This window comes from Macaca mulatta, chromosome 11 (genome assembly GCF_049350105.2).
Source record: "Macaca mulatta isolate MMU2019108-1 chromosome 11, T2T-MMU8v2.0, whole genome shotgun sequence".
Lineage (NCBI taxonomy): Eukaryota > Metazoa > Chordata > Mammalia > Primates > Cercopithecidae > Macaca > Macaca mulatta.
This window is the reverse complement of record NC_133416.1, coordinates 58,303,787-58,321,479: the sequence shown is the minus strand read 5'-3', so window position 1 is coordinate 58,321,479 and position 17,693 is coordinate 58,303,787. Positions and strand designations below refer to the sequence as shown.

The 17,693-nt window shown below is 41.2% G+C and overlaps 1 protein-coding gene across 19 annotated transcripts in view; it reads left to right on the top strand.

The window, feature by feature from the left end:
- The window catches only part of TFCP2 (transcription factor CP2), an 83,088-nt gene that overhangs the window by 52,267 nt on the left and 13,128 nt on the right, over positions 1-17,693 (top strand). For 14 of the 19 annotated variants that reach the window (XM_077952296.1, XM_077952295.1, XM_015151590.3 and 11 more), the window contains 7 exon segments: positions 4,195-4,346; positions 5,200-5,276; positions 6,522-6,627; positions 12,244-12,350; positions 14,550-14,702; positions 16,177-16,287; positions 16,997-17,085. In XM_077952296.1, coding sequence (XP_077808422.1) covers positions 4,195-4,346; positions 5,200-5,276; positions 6,522-6,627; positions 12,244-12,350; positions 14,550-14,702; positions 16,177-16,287; positions 16,997-17,085 — 795 coding nt within the window. 19 annotated transcript variants of the gene reach the window in all.

Below are 17,693 nucleotides of genomic sequence, written 5' to 3'. Positions count from 1 at the left end.
CTGTTGCTATGTTTCAAAATCCTATTTGCCTTGATATCTGGTAATCTTTACTAATCTTTTAAAGAATCATCAGATGTGATGTATTTGAGAATGATAAGACAGTAAAGGCTTCCAAATGCTAACACTGTGTTAAGTTTTGTGGTGTTTTACTTTATTTTTTATACTTTTTGTTATGAGAGCACTGGTAACTTCCTGATCTTGAGAAATAAAAGAACTAGAACAGAGTAATTTTTTAGAAAACTCTGTTTCTACAGTTGTAAATAGTCTCAAGGGAACAATATGTTTCACGTGGAAAAAAATTAATATGGACAGGAAGAAGGATTCCCTCAACAGTCTCCACTCTTAACTCATATGAGCAAAGCCTAAGGAAAAGAAAGTGCCTTTTGTGTTTCTGGCCATTGAAATATTTTTTAACGATGAGAAAACTGTTTCATAGGCCGGCCGCGGTGGCTCACGCCTGTAATCCCAGCACTTTGTGAGGCTGAGGTGGGCAGATTACCTGAGGTCAGGAGTTTGAGAACAGCATGGCTAACATGGTGAAACCCTGTCTCTACTGAAAATATAAAGTTAGCTGAGCGTGGTAGCAGATGCCTGTAATCCCAGCTACTTGGGAGGCTGAGGCAGGAGAATCACTTGGACCCAGGAGGCAGAGGCTGCAGTGAGCCGAGATGGTGTCACTGCACTCCAGCCTGGGTGACAGAGGGAGACTCTGTCTCAAAAAAAAGAAAAAGAAAAAAAGAAAACGGTTTCATGAAAACTGGTTTGCATCAAGTCTTACTGGATTCAAATAATAACATATTATTGTTATTCAGATATCAACAGAAAGAAAAATTTTCTTCTCTTCCACCCTTCCTTTTTTTAGTGTTCATGCCAGTAAATTTGTATTATACCTGTGTGTGAAGTCAATAATCAGAACATTTGCTACTTGTTTTATTTTCCAGTAATAATTTATAATATTGTCTGTAAAATTCACAAGAGTGTAGTCAACTTTCTGTCAATAGTGTCTTTGCCTGAAGGTAGTGACCCTGTAATCTGATGTATTGGGGAAAATGTGTGTACTGGTGAGGGATATAGGTACATATAAATAATTGCTTTTTCATCTGTGAATGGTTAAAAAGAAGCATTTTGGTCTCTTTATAAGCTTAATATTTAAATTATAGGTAAAGGTTTGAATGTATTCCATTTTGAACATGGGGAATGTTAACAAGAATCTCTGGGCTGGGTGAGGTGGCTCACACCTATAATCCTAGCACTTTGGGAGGCCGAGGTGGGCGGATCACTTGAGGTCAGGAGTTTGAGACCAGCCTGGCCAACATGGTGAAACCTTGTCTCTACTAAAAATACAAAAGTTAGCCCGGCGTGGTGGTATGTGCCTGTAGTCCCAGCTACTTGGGAGGCTGTGGCAGGAGAATCACTTGAACCCGGGAGGTGGAGGTTGCAGAGACCCGAGATCGTGCCACTGCACTCAAGCCTGGGAGACAGAGCAAGACTGTCTTAAAAGAAAAAAAATCGCTGGATTCCTGACTTCTAATCTTCTGGGGGGGATTTTTTTTTTTTAAGATGAATTTTTTTTTTTTTTTTTTAAGATGGAGTCTCGCTCTGTCTCCCGGGCTTCAGTGCAGTGGCGTGATCTCGGCTCTCTGCAACCTCCACCTCCTGGGTTCAAGTGATTCTCCTGCCTCAGCCTCCTGAGTAGGTGGGACTACAGGCACGCGCCACCACACCTGGCTAATTTTTGTATCTTTAGTAGAGATGGGGTTTTACCATATTAGCCAGGCTGGTCTCAAACTCCTGACCTCAAGTAATCTGCCCGCCTTGACCTCCCAAAGTGCTGGGATTATAGGCGTGAGCCATACCATGCCCGGCCAAGGGAATCTTAATTGTTTCTTTTATTTCATGTGCCCTGTTCCTTTTCTTTTGTACCCAGAAGTACTCTGTGGCCTATGTATATTTTTTCTTTTTTTAAAAAAACTTTACTGTGGAAAATTTCAAACATATACAAAGTAAACAGAATTATATGATGAACCCTCTTATACTCATCACCTTGCTTTAACAGTCATCAACACGTTACTACTCTTTTTATCTTTTTTTTTTTTTCAGACTCAGTCTCGCTATGTCACCCAGGCTGAAGTGCAGTGGTACAATCTTGGCTCAAGCGATTCTCGTGCCTCAGCCTCCCACATAGCTGGGATTACAGGTGTGTGTCTCCACACCCAGCTAATTTTTGTATTTCTATTAATAGTACAGATGGGGTTTCACCATGTTGGCCAGGCTGGTCTTGAACTCCTGGCCTCAAGTGATCCACCTGTGTTGGCCTCCCAAAGTGGTGGAGTTACAGGCGTGAGCCACCACACCTAGCACTCTTTTATTATTTTTACTTCTACCTATTCCCCATCTTCTATTCAATAAATTTTTTTTTTAGGTAAAATTCATTTACAGTGAGATGCAAAAATAAGCTGTTAGAGTTACAACCGTGTAGCAGACCTATCATAGTATAAAACATATTCATCTCCCTACAGAGTTCCCTTATATACCTTCCAAGTCATCCCCTGCCCCACCAGGAAACCATTGTTCTCTTCGACTCTGCCTGTTTTAGACTGTCATATAAACAGAACCATGCATTATGCATTCTTTGTGTCTGGCTTTTTTTGTTGAGCATTATATCTGTGAGATTCATCCATGTTGCATTCCTTTGTTTCACTGAGTAGTCCATTGTATGGATATACCATGGTTTGTACATCCGTTCTCTTACTCATGAACATTTAGGTTCTTTCCAGTTTGTTTTTGTTTTTGTTTTTGTTTTTGTTTTGAGACAGAATCTTGTTCTGTTGCCCAGGCTGGAGTGCAGTGCCACGATCTCGGCTCATTGCACCTCTTGCCTCCTGAGGTCAAGTGATTCTCCTGCCTCAGCCTCCCAAGTATCTGGGACTACAGGCCTGCACCACCACACCCAGCTAATTTTTGTATTTCTGGCAGAGATGGGGTTTCACCATGTTGGCCAGGCTGGTCTCAAACTCCTGACCTCAGGTGATCACCCACCTCAGCCTCCCGAAGTGCTGGGATTACAGGTGTGAGCCACTGCGCCTGGCCTAGTTTTTGCTTTTATGCTGTGGACATTTATAACAAGTCTTGGGTGGACTTATGTTTTCATTTTTCTTGGATAAGTACCAATGGGTGGAACTGCTGGAGTCAATAGATGCCTGATTAATTTAATTTTTTTTAAATTAATTTTTTGTTTGTTTGTTTTTTGAGATGGAGTTTGGCTTTTGTTGCCCAGGCTGGAGTGCAATGGCACCATCTCGGCTCACCGCAACCTCCACCTCCCGGGTTCAAGCAATTCTTCTGCCTCAGCCTCCCGAGTAGCTGGGATTACAGGCACGTGCCACCACTCCTGGCTAATTTTGTATTTTTAATAGAGACACGGTTTCGCCATGTTGGTCAGCCGAGTCTCGAACTCCGGACCTTAGGTTATCTGCCCGCCTTGGCCTCCCAAAGTGCTGGGATTATAGGCATGAGCCACTGCGCCTGGCTGCATGTTTAATTTTATAAAAAATTGCCAAACCTTTTCCTAAAGTGTTTATGTTATTGTACATTCCTACTGACAAAGGATGAGAGTGTGGTTTTACATTCCTACTGACAAAGGATGGATGTATGTCTTTGGTTTGCAAGTTTAGATAAACTGATAGATACAAAAAGCTTTTTCTTAGAGGAAATGGCTTGTAGGAACATCTCAATATTAGTTGTTATTCCACAGAGTGTAAGATGACCTTGAAATATATACTCGTTATTGATTTGTCCTTTTCATGTGGCTTCTAAGGAATTGTAGAAGTTATTTTAGTCCTTATAGAAAATCAACTGATATGGTTATACAGGTAGTATTACTGAGTGTCCTAGATTTATACATTTTAGAACTCTGTTTATAATTTCCAGAGCCCTTTTAGGAACCCCTGTCTATGATTCCTAGAAACATTCTTTCACACTTAGTGGTTTTAGCAGTGAATATCTGTCATCACCCACACTATTGTGGTCAGGGGGATATCACAGCAGGTAATCTAAATGGAATTGTTGGGGTGAAACTCCACCAAGGTGAGTAATGTTTATGGCTTTCCAAAGCATTGCAATTAAATTATTTAACAGTAAAGCTGCCTTTGCATCATTGCCAGATATTAATGTGAGTCATTTGTTTTATTTTAGTGATGTCCTCGCATTGCCCATTTTTAAGCAAGAAGAGTCAAGTTTGCCTCCTGATAATGAGAATAAAATCCTGCCTTTTCAATATGTGCTTTGTGCTGCTACCTCTCCAGCAGTGAAACTCCATGATGAAACCCTAACGTATCTCAATCAAGGTTAGATGCTTCCTCATTCATTAGTACTATTGCAGGCCTACAGTATTTATGATTTTTTTTTTTTTTTTTTTGCAACGGAGTCGCCCAGGCTGGAGTGCAGTGGCGCAATCTCAGCTCACTGCAAGCTCCGCCTCCTGGGTTCACACCATTCTCCTGCCTCAGCTTCCTGAGTAGCTGGGACCACAGGCATGTGCTTTTTTGTATTTTTAATAGAGACGGGGTTTCACCGTGTTAGCCAGGATGGTCTGGATCTCCTGACCTCCTGATCCGCCCACCTTGGCCTCCCAAAGTGCTGGGATTACAGGCGTGAGCCACTGCACCCGGCCATTTATGATGTTTTATTAGGTACACTTATATGTAAAAACTTAGATCTTTCTGGCGTGACCTATCAAACTAGAAGTCCTACTTCAGAGATTTGAGTTCTAATGTCATACTTGATATCTATTACTAGCTTCTTTTGCTTAGCTGTCCATTTTTAGTTCCCAGCTTCCTCTTCCTAATCATGTTCCCTAGACACTCCCATTGATTACTGTCTGAGAAGTATTACTCTACCTGGCTCTATTATTTACCAATTGTGTGGCCTTGGACAAGTTGCTAAAACTCTTTTAAGTTTCCATTTCTTTGTCTGTAAAATGGGATTGGTAATACCTTAGAAAGGTATATCAGTTAAATGAGATAATATGTGACAATACTTGGCACAGGGCTGAGCATCTAGTAAAGGCTTCTGGTTGTTGTTACTAATACTAATAATATTATTATACTATTGTATATTCAACCAACTGAATTTTATTCTTTCTGAATCTAGCAAAGTTAATTTGTGATGAATATAATATGTAATTACTTTTTCTTCTAGGACAGTCTTACGAAATTCGAATGCTAGACAATAGGAAACTTGGAGAACTTCCAGAAATTAATGGCAAATTGGTGAAGGTAAAACGAATAAATCATTCTTCTGTACAATTTTTTTTATTAATCCTTTTGTGATTTTAAATTTTTGTTTTTGTTGTTAATGTTCTTTTGCTTCCAAGGGCTTGATGGTATCTCTTGCCTGCCGTAATTTGTTGGCAGAGTGGTAAGCTGATGTGTTATTTCTTTGGGGTCAGAGTAGGCCCCACTATTCACATGAATTTTTCAGAGCTGCAGAAATAGAACGCTTACCACTCCCTGTCCAGGGTAATTACCCCTGGCTCAGTGAAGTTCTTTTGGAGTAAAGTAACCTCCTTGAGATCTTTAGAGAAGCCTGAGTGTCTTTTTTGATACTTAGTCTTATAGCGAGGAAAACAGAAGCTACTTTGATGAAGAGCAGTTCTCTTAGTCTAGATTAACAGTCAGGATTTTGATAATTCACAGCACAATTGAAACAGGAGTTTTGTCAATAGGTGGTGGGAGGAATTAACAGACACTACTACAAAGTAAAAGTAACAAAAGGAAAGTTGATGGAAATAGGCTCTGCCTACCCTCAGTGTTTACAGGTTGTATGGTGGGTTAGCAAGCAGGGCACTTGGTGAGTTTTTCATGTACATCTGAAGAACTAAGCCAGATAAGCCATGGCGTAACAGAAGAGGCATGCAGCAATGCTTCAGATGGGAGTCCTTTATGCCTACTTACCATCGGACTGAAGTTTAAGCCAAGTTTTAAATATGGTACCAGTTAACTATAGAGATTATATCTGAGAAATTGGCTGGGTACGGTGGCTTACGCCTGTAGTCCCAGCACTTTGGGAAGCTGAGGCGGGCGGATCACTTGAGGTTGGGAGTTTGAGACCAGCCTGACCAACATGGAGAAACCCTGTCTCTACAGAAAGTACAAAATTAGCCAGGCGTGGTGGCACATGCCTATAATCCCAGCTACTCAGGAGGCTGAAACAGGAGAATTCCTTGAACCCGGGAGGCAGAGGTTGCTGTGAACCGAGATGGTGCCATTGCACTCCAGCCTGGGCAACAAGAGCGAAATCCATTTCAAAAAAAAAATAAAAGATTATATCTGAGAAATTATAAAATTTTATCCTGAAATAGCACTTAGTATGGTATGGGTTTTAGAGTGAAGCAGATGTTAAGAAAAATAATTTTAGGTTGTGTTTAGAAACCAACTGGCAGTGAGTCCTGCTAGTTTTTCTTTGTCAGCACTGATTTTCAAGAGGTCCTGTTATCGTCTGATTTGGTTGTATCCTTTTAGAGTATATTCCGTGTGGTGTTCCATGACAGAAGGCTACAGTACACTGAGCATCAGCAGCTAGAGGGTTGGAGGTGGAACCGACCTGGGGACAGAATTCTTGACATAGGTGAGTTAAGAGAATCTATTGCCTAGGAAATGCCTTTAGCTATGCACCAAGAGTTGGTTTTCTTTATTTGACATTTACCTTGATTCATATGCTTGTGAAGCTCAATTAGTATAAACCTTGAAAGTATTTATTAAGCATAAAAAATTTTAAGTAATACAGGTGAAAATGATACCAGAATTGAAGTTGAAAGTATAAACACTTTAGTTCCATAGCAACTATAGGATGATTTTGTTTTGTTTTTTAAGTTGTGGTAAAATATATGTTACATAAAAGTTATCATTTTAAGCATTGTTAAGTGGATAGTTCAGTAACATTAAGTACATTCAAATTATTGTGTAACCATCACTATCATTCATCTCCAGAACTTTTCTTATCTGCAAAACTGGATGTCTGTACCTGTTAAACAGCTCCCCATTCTCCCTTCTTCACAGCCCCTGGTAACCACTATTCTCCTTTCTGTCTCTATGAATTAGACTACTAAGTACTGCATAAATGAAATCATACAGTATTCGTCCTTTTGTGACTGGCATTTTTCACTTAGCATAATGTTTTCAAGGTTCATGGTGTAGCATACGTTAGCATTTCCTTCCCATGTAAGGCTGAATAATATTCCATTGTGTGTATATACCACACTTTGTTTATTCATTCATCCCATGATAGGCACTTAATTTAATTCCATTTTTTGGCTATTGTGAATGACGCTGCTATAAACATGGATGTACAAATATGTGTTTGAGTCTCTGCTTTTAATTCTTTTGGATGTATATCCAGAAATGGAATTGCTGGGTCATATGGTAATTCTACCTTAAATTTTTTTTTTTAGAAACCACTATATTGTTTTCCACAGTGACTACACATTTTACATATCTACCAGCAGTACTCAAAGGTTCCAATTTTGGCTGGGCGTGGTGGCTCACGCCTGTAATCCCAGCACTTTGGGAAGCCAAGGCAGGCGGATCAGGAGGTCAGGAGATTGAGACCATCCTGGCTAACACGGTAAAACCCCATCTCTAGTAAAAATACAAAAAAATTAGCTGGGCATGGTGGCGGGCACCTGTAGTCCCAGCTACTCAGGAGGCTGAGGCAGGAGAATGGTGTGAACCCAGGAGGTGCAGCTTGCAGTGAGCTGAGACCACACCACTGCACTCCAGCCTGGGTGACAGAGCGAGACTCTTGTCTCAAAAAAAAAAAAAAAGGTTCCAATTTCTTCAATCCTTGCCAACACTTGTTGCTTTCTTTTTTTTTTCTTTTTTTTTTTTTTCCTGAGACGGAGTTTTGCTCTTGTTGCCCAGGCCTGAGTGCAATGGCACGATATCAACTCACCACAAGCTCCGCCTCCCAGGTTCAAGTGATTCTCCTGCCTCAGCCTCTGAGTAGCTGGGATTACAGGCCTGCGCCACCACACCCAGCTAATTTTTGTATTTTTAGCAGAGATGGGGTTTCAACATGTTGGCCAGAGTGGTCTCAATCTCCTGACCTCTTGATCTGCCTGCCTTCGCCTCCCAAAGTGCTGGGATTACAGGCGTGAGCCACTGCACCTGGACTGTTGCTTTCTATTTTTTGATAATATCCATCCTGATGATTGTGAAGTAGTATCTCATTGTGGTTTTGATTTGCATTTCCCTGGTGATTAGTAATGTTGAGCATCTTTGCATGTGCTTATTGGCCATTTATATATTTTCTTTCTTTATTTATTTTTATTTATTTACTGATTTATTTATTTTTTGAGATGGAGTCTCCCTCTGTCGCCCAGGCTGGAGTACAGTGGCATGATCTCAGCTCACTGCAACTTCCACCTCCCGGGTTCAAGCGCTTCTCCTGCCTCAGCCTCCCGAGTAGCTGGGATTACAGGGGCCTACCACCACACCCAGCTAATTTTTGTGTTTTAGTAGAGAGGGGGTTTTGCCATGTTGGCCAGGCTGGTCTCGAACTCCTGACCTCAAGTGATCTATCCGCCTTGGCCTCTCAAAGCGCTGGGACTACAGGCGTGAGCCATGGCTCCTGGCCCGCCATTTATATATTTTTCTTTGGAGAAATGTCTATTCAAGTCTTTTGCCACATTATCGAATTGTATTGTTTTGTTTTTTTGTCATTGAGTTGAAGGAATTTCTAAAATATTCTGGATATTAACCCCATAGCAGATACATCACATGCAAATATTTTATCTTATTCTGTGGGTTGCTTTTTTACTATATTGATACTATCCTTTGATGCACTAAAGTTTTACATTTTGAGGTGGTCTAATTTATCTAATTTTTTTTAATTGCCTGTGCTTTTGGTGCCATATCCAAGAAGTCGTTGCCAAGTTCAGTGCCAAGAAACTTTTCCAGTATGTTTTCTTCTGTGAGTTTTATAGTTTTAGGTCTTACATTCAGGTCACATTGAGTTCATGGTTGTATATGGTACAAGGTAAGGACCCAACTTCATTCTTTTGCATGTGGATACCCAGTTTTCTCAACACCGTTTGTTGAAAAGACTGTTCTTTCCCCCACTGAATGGTCTTGCACCCTCGTCAAAACTCATTTGACCATATATTTGAAAACTTATTTCTAGGCTCTCTATTCTATTCCATTTGTTTATATGTCTAGCTTTATGCCTATACCTCACTATTTTGCTAAGTGTAGCTTTATAGTAAGTTTGGAAGTTGTGAAGCATGAGACCTCCAACTTTGTTCTTCTTCAAGATTGTTTTGGCTGCTCAGGATCTGATATTTTGTTATGCGTTTGTAAAGGGGGGCAGACTTTTTTCCCCAGCATGCTGAAAGTTCCTTCCTTTTTTTTTAGTTATTTGTTTTTTGAGACGGAGTCTTGCTCTGTCACCCAGGCTGGAGTGCAGTGGCACGATCTCGGCTCACTGCAAGCCCCGCCTTCTGCATTCACACCATTCTTCTGCCTCAGCCTCCTGAGTAGCTGGGACTACAGGAACCCGCCACCACACCCGGTTAATTTTTTGTATTTTTAGTAGAGATGGGGTTTCACTGTGTTAGCCAGGATGGTCTCGATCTCCTGACCTCGTGATCTGCCCGCCTTGGCCTTCCAAAGTGCTGGGATTACAGGCGTGAGCCACTGCGCCTGGCCAAGTTCCATCATTTTACTAGTGCCTGAGAACCAGTCACTAAAGTGGGAGTTCTGATATTAGAAGCTATGTCTCTCGGTTTGCAGTTATGTTTTGTCTTCCCACATTGCCACACAGAGTAGAATTTGTTTTTCCTAAGTCATAGGGTATAAAGGAAAGATCTTCACAAATACACATGCAGTCACTTTTCCTGGTATCTGCAGCTCTGATTTCTAATTGGTTAAAATCTCCTCTTGGTAAACATAGTTGTTAAAAAAAAATTAACTACTACTAATTTTACCTGAGAAAACATTGGTTCTCATGCAGTGATCCTGATATCTGTATGATAAATTGACCTTAAGATAAATCTAACACAACTAATATTGTGGAGTGGGACCCACTTGATGCTTTATTGTTTGAATCATTGATGCCAAAATAGTAGGATAGTTATACCACAGTTCTGGTAATACATATCACCTGGCCTTAACTCCCCAGTCTGATCATTAATAGGAGAACTCAGGGAATGCTATTTGAATATCTGCTATGTGGAATGGAAAGAAAAGTTCTACTCAGACCCATTAATTCTTGCTTCCCTTTTAGGTAAAGATTTGTCACTCTGTTACAGGATTATTTGATTACTTTGTAAGTCAGCATCAACCTTCCTTTTTTTTTTTTTTTTTTGAGACAGAGTCTCGGTCTGTCGCCCAGGCTGGAGTGCAATGGCATGATCTCAGCTCACTGCAAACTCTGTCTCCTGGGTTCAAGTCATTCTCATGACTTGTTATGCATTTGTAACAAGCCTCCTGAGTAGCTGGGATTATAGGCATCCACCACCACGCCCGGCTAATTTTTATGCTTTTAGTAGAGGTAAATTTTCACCATGTTGGCCAGGCTAGCCTCGAACTCCTGACCTCAAATGATCCATCTGCCTCGGCCTCCCAAAGTGCTGGGATTACAGGCGTGAGCCACCACACTTGGCCTGCATCAGTCTTTATGTTAAAATTTTCCCACTTCCATTCGCAATATAATGCTTTCTACTTTGATGTAGACACTCTGCTGCACCCCTTCAATAGCAATCCTCTTAATGTGCTTTTGGCAATAAAACTAATTTTAAAACTGTAGTTGAAACAGATTATAAATTACAGTTTTCATGATAGTGTAGACTTAATCCACCTTAAATAGGATTTTAGCAAATTAAAAGGAAACTGCCTTTAAATTGCCATATTTTAAGCTAGAAGGAGGATACTGAACATTCCCAACACAAAGAAATGACAGATGTTTGAGACAGTGAATATGCTGATTACCCTGATCTGATCACTATGCATTATATGTATTGAAACATCCCTATATAGCCCATGAATATGTACAATTATTATTTGTCAATTTAAAAATGATTTTTTTGTTTTTTGAGACAGAGGCTTGCTCTGTCGCCCAGGCTGGAGTACAGTGGTACGATCTCGGCTCACTGCAACCTCCGCCTCCTGGGTTCAAGCAGTTCTCCCTGCCTCAGCCTCTCAAGTAGCTGGGATTACAGATGCCTGCTACCACGCCTGGCTAATTTTTGAATTTTTTAGTAGAGACGGGGTTTCGCCATGTTGGCCAGGCTGGTCTTGAACTCTTGACTTCAGGTGATCCGCCCACCTTGGCCTCCCAAAGTGCTGGGATAACAGGTGTAAGCCACAACGCCCAGCCTAATTTTTTTTTTTTTTTTAATGGAGTCTTGCTCTGTCACCCAGGCTGGAGTGCAGTGGTACGATCTCGGCTCACTACAATCTCCGCCTCCCAGATTCAAGCCATTCTCCTGCTTCAGCCTCCTGAGTAGCTGGGATTACAAGCATGTGCCACCACAGCCAGCTAATTTTTGTATTTTTAGTAGAGACGAGGTTTCACCATGTTGGTCAGGCTGGTCTCGAACTCCTGATATTGTGATCTGCCTGCCTTGGGCTCCCAAAGTGCTGGGATTACAGGCGTGAGCCACTGCGCCTGGCCAAAGAATTTTTTTAATTGCTGTATTTTAAAAACTTTTTAAAGAGGAGAAAAGGTGCTGAGAAGCAAAGTACTTAAGCCAAGTTTACTCTAATCAAATATTTTCCTTGACAAAGAAGAAATTTAAGGTGTGGGCTGGGCACGGTGGCTCAGGCCTGTAATCCCAGCACTTTAGGAGGCCAAGGTGGCTGGATAACCTGAGGTCAGGAGTTCGAGAGCAGCATGGGCAACATGGCGAAACCCCGTCTCTACTAAAAATAAAAAAAAATTTCCTGGGCGAGGTGGCATGTGCCTGTAATCCCAGCTACTCAGGAGGTAGAGGCAGGAGGATCGCTTGAACCCAGGAGGCGGAGGTTGCAGTGAGCTGAGATGGTGCTACTACACTCCAGCCCTCGACCACTGCACTCCAGCCTGGGCAACAGAATGAGACTCCATCTAAAAAGAAACACAAAGAAATTTAGGATGTGATACACAAAAATCTTAGTAGCTACGCTGAGTAATGTAAGAATCAATACTTTCTCATTTAAAACTGAGTAGCCCTCAGAATTTTTCAATGATTACCATTTTGTTTCTCAGATATCCCAATGTCTGTGGGTATAATCGATCCTAGGGCTAATCCAACTCAACTCAATACAGTGGAGTTCCTGTGGGACCCTGCAAAGAGGACATCTGTGTTTATTCAGGTAAGGCGCTGCAGATAAGGTTCCAGTTTTGAAGAGCATCTCTTACTACCAGTTTATTTCTTAAAGGACAAAACATGTTAACTTTGAAATCTTTACAGGGTTCTAGCCTGACTGTCAAGCCCAGGCTCTTTAATCTGTGCCTGAGAGCATTGAGGAGTTTCTGAATTGCTCTTCTAATACCCCAATTTATTTATTTGTGTCTCCCAAAATTGCTTGGTAATGGCTGCATAATATTTCATTCCTTGGTTGTACCATAATTTACATAACAATTATTTGGCATTTAGATCAGCATAATTTTTTTTTTGAGACAGGGTCTCGGCTCTGTCTCCCAATCTGGAGTGCAGTGGTGCAATCTTGGCTCACTGCAACCTCCGCCTTCCAGTTCAAGCGATTCTCTTGCCTCAGCCTCACCAGTAGCTGGGACTAGAGGCACATGTCACCATGCCTGGCTAATTTTTGTATTTTTGGTAGAGGTTTCACCATGCTGGCCAGGCTGGTCTTGAACTCCTGACCTCAGGTGATCCGCCCACCTTGGCCTCCCAAAGTGCTGGGATTATAGGTGTGAGCCACCATGCCCGGCCTTGATTGGCCTGATTTTTTTACTATTATCTGTAATGTTATTTTGAACATCTTTATACTTAAAATTTGATTTGCATATCTGATTATGTTCTTTGGGTAGAGTCCTTGAAAATCCTTATTTGTGATAATTATAGGCCGGGCGCGGTGGCTCAAGCCTGTAATCCCAGCATTTTGGGAGGCCGAGATGGGCAGATCACGAGGTCAGGAGATCGAGACCATCCTGGCTAACACGGTGAAACCCCGTCTCTACTAAAAAAAAATACAAAAAACTAGCCGGCGAGGTGGCGGGCACCTGTAGTCCCAGCTACTCGGGAGGTTGAGGCAGGAGAATGGCGTAAACCCGGGAGGCGGAGCTTGCAGTGAGCTGAGATCCGGCCACTGCACTCCAGCCTGGGCAACAGAGCGAGACTCCGTCTCCAAAAAAAAAAAAAAAAAATTATTATAGTAACCAGTAGTTTATTGAGTATTTCACATGAGATAGTCACTATGTTAACACTTTGTATATATGATTTTAAGACTTTCAGTTATAATCTTGTGGAGTAGTCAATTTTTAAACAAGAGCACAAGTCTATTAAGATTCGCCAGGCCGAGTGCCGTGGCTCACACCTGTAATCCCAGCACTTTGGGAAGCTGAGTCAGGCAGATCACCTGAGGTCAGGAGTTTGAGACCAGCCTGGCCAACGTGGCAAAAACATGTCTCTACTAAAAATGCAAAAATTAGCAGGGCATGGTGGTGCATGCCTGTAATCCCAGCTACTTGTGAAACTGAGGCAGGAGAATTGCTTGAACCGGGGAGGCAGAGGTTGCAGTGAGCTGAGATTGTGCCATTGCATTCCAGCCTGGGCGACAAGAGCAAAACTTAGTCTCAAAAAAAAAAAAAAAAAAAAAATCACCAATCTTAGACTTTATGCAGTAGCCAAGCAAAGGTTTTTCTCCACTATTACTGTGAACTTTCATATTTACTATGTTCCCAGACTGGGTAGTGGCTCTTCTTTCTAAAATCTTCCCTAAAATTGAGGAAACTTTAACAGAAATCATTTCTCTTTTTTTTTTTTTTTTTTGAGACCGAGTCTCGCTCTGTTGCCCAGGCTGGAGTGCAGTGACGTGATCTCACTGCAACCTCCGCCTCCCAGGTTCACGCCATTCTCCTGCCTCAGCCTCCTGAGTAGCTGGGACTACAGACGCTTGCCACCACGCCTGGCTAATTTTTTGTATTTTTTAGTAGAGACAGGGTTTCACCGTGTTCGCCAGGATGGTCTCGATCTCCTGACCTCGTGATCCGCCTGCCTCAGCCTCCTAAAGTGCTGGGATTGCAGGCGTGAGCCACTGCGCCTGGCCAGCTCTGTGTTCTTTGAAGCAGTTAATGAATTTAGTTTCTCACAGCAGCTTTTGTTAGCATTAGATCTGTACTTGTATTTTGTTTGCATTTGTAAAGCATTTAAGTTTTTTCTGTTTCCTCTATCAGATTGTAAATTCTTCAAGATCACAAAGAGGAGAAGTGTTTTTTGTAGGTATTCATAATGCCTAGTAAAGGTTTTGCTGTTAATAGTTGCTAAAAAAAAATACTGCCAACTGGTTTGGCTAGCTAGCGGTACTGAAGCCTTGATGTATTCTTTTCAGGTGCACTGTATTAGTACAGAGTTCACTATGAGGAAACATGGTGGAGAAAAGGGGGTGCCATTCCGAGTACAAATAGATACCTTCAAGGAGAATGAAAACGGGGAATATACTGAGCACTTACACTCGGCCAGCTGCCAGATCAAAGTTTTCAAGGTATTCCTGAGCAATGTGCTGGCCCTTGGATTCTTTTACCTTATCATTCTATGTTAACATTAGTTACCCAGTCAGAAAATCAACTTGTCTTATTTTTTTGAAAACTCAAAAAAAAAAAAGTCTAAGCTAGAGTCATTGAAATAATTACCAAGATGCCTGGTAAAGAAATTTACATGGAGATGGTCATAGGATAATAGGAACTTGGAAAAGAGGGCTAGAGGCAAGAACATGGATTCTCATTGAAAGCTCTTAAAGCCTATTGAAGTTACAAGCTCATGTAAAGCTCACAAAAATTGACTATTTTTGGTTACATTCATACTTGATCTTTTCTTATTTGGTCCTTATTTATTTGTTTTTGAGACTGGGTCTCATTTTGTCACCCAGGCTGGAGTGCAGTGGCGCAATCATAGCTCAACCTTCTGGGCTCAATCAATCCTTCTGCCTCAGCTTCCCCAGTAAGTCGGACTACAGGCATGTGCCACCACACCGGGCTAATTTTTGTATTTTTTGTAGAGAGGGGGTCTTGCTGTGTTGCCCAGGCTGGTCTTGAACTCCTGGTCGTAAGTGATCTGCCCGCCTTGGCCTCCCAAAGTACTGGGATTACAGGTGTGAGCCACTGTGCCCCAGCCAGGGTCCTATTTATTTTTATTACATGGATAAATATGTTCTCATTGTAAGAGATTGAATAATACAGAAGTATTCAGAGCAACATTGAAATTCTCCCTTTACTGCTCTGATGCTGACCCCCCCGACAACCTCTTCCCAGAAGAAACCACTGTCATAATTTCGTAATTTCATATGTATTCGTCTAGTTCCCTCTTCTTTTTCTTTTTCTTTTTGAGTCGGAGTTTCACTCTGTCGCCCAGGTTCTAGTGCAGTGGTGCAATCTCAGCTCACTGCAACCTCCATCTCCTGGGTTCAAGCGATTCTCATACCTCAGCCTCCCCAGTACCTGGGACTACAGGCACACACACCATGCCCAGCTAATTTTTTGTATTTTTAATGGAGACAGGGTTTCGCCACGTTGGCCAGGCTGGTCTCGAACTCCTGAGCTCAGGCAATCCGTCTGCCTCGGCCTCCCAAAGTGCTGTGATTACAGGCGTGAGCCACTGCGCCCAGCTCTTCTAGTTCCTTTCTATACTTTTATACACACACACACATAGCTATATACATATTTTCTTTGACACATAAATGGGATTATACTATCTGAAATGTTTTGAGCCTTGATTTTTTTCAGTTAACTATGTGCTTTAGAGATCTTTCCATGTCCGTAGCTATAGATCGGATTCTTTTCAACTCCATCAAGCAGAAACATTTAAATTTCCTATTTTCAAACTTAAAAGTGATGTGTCTTGCCTTTACATCACTGCACATACCATTTTGTTTCATACGTGAATATTTAAGTTTTTAGAAGCAATATTGTTGGGTCAAAAGGTGAGTACCTGAATTTAAAACAAAATGTTTCTCATTTCAGCCCAAAGGTGCAGACAGAAAGCAAAAAACCGATAGGGAAAAAATGGAGAAACGAACACCTCATGAAAAGGAGAAATATCAACCTTCCTATGAGACAACCATACTCACAGAGGTAAAAAGATTTCTTTTGGTGACAATTTCAGTTCATAATTTTTAATCTTAAAAATTCATCACTTCCAAACTGGTCAAAATTTTCTTCTCCTAAGCAACATTCTCTCTCTCGCTCACTCTTTTTTTTTTTTTTTTAAACAAAAGCACAAGTCTACTTTTGTTTACTTTTCATTAGTTTAAATCCTTGAGGGACATGGTATCACATGGATTCTGTGTCCAGCGGCCTTAGCAGGAAGATTCCTTTAGAATTTGGCACAAACCATGCTGCTGTTTCTGTGTCCAAGTTATCTTTCCCCAGATTACTCTGGTTTTGTTTGGTTTGCTGCAGGAGCTACTATGGTGTTCTTTGCTTTGTATACCTAAGCACATCTCTTGCCCAAATAGAATTCAGTTTCATCTTGGGCATAAACCACCTTCAATTTTAAGAAGAGCTGTGTGCTGCCTTTGGTTCTGGAGAACCCACTTATAACCAACAAAAATGGCCTGGGACCACAGTTTTCTAGACATGTTTCCTTTTAAAACTCCTATTCCCAGCAGGTCTCCACAGGCTCCAAGATGGCGGAAAGAGAAGCAGTGTTCTCTATTGCTTATGGGAGTCTCTGAGGAATTAAGATTTACTAATCAAGATGTGCTATTCAAGTAAAAATGTTTTAGTCAAATCCTAGGGTCAAATGTGCTTGTTCATTATCTAACTTATCCTTTGTTTTTAGTGTTCTCCATGGCCCGAGATCACATATGTCAATAATTCCCCATCACCTGGCTTCAACAGTTCCCATAGCAGTTTTTCTCTTGGGGAAGGGTAAGTCTGGGAAATAAAATTGGCTTATATTTGTCCAAAATATGTATTCTTTCATTACCCGTTCATAAACAAGATCTTTTTAAGTCAAGTACATCTATTTGGTCATTCTTTGATGGATTTATATATTAACTGAGATTTGGAGTATCTTCGAAAAAGATTGAAAGAGTTTTATATAGCCCTTTCTTCTCCTTGTGTTCTCCCCTCTCCCTCCTCCTCTTCTTTTTTCCCTCCACTAGAAAGTAGCATTTATGGTCAATTGTTAGTGGTTCAGGGACTGATGATCTGGGCTTTTTGCCTCTCCCTATTACTGCACATCTTGTGGTTATTTCACTTCCTGATCATACTTGCACCAGATTTGGGAACTGGAAACAATTGTACAAACACTAAAATTTGTTTTGTTACTTGTTAGGAATACTTCTAACACCTAATTATTACAAATCTTTGATAATGAAGAAATAAGTTTGAAGATGATGGCTAAAATGAAGTTTTGGAATTATTTATGGGATACATTTAATCTTGCCTTACTATCTTTTACCATAAGAGATAATTGAAAGTTGGTACAGACACTTACTCCAATTTTAAAAAGTAGCTGTATTATATAGTCCTAG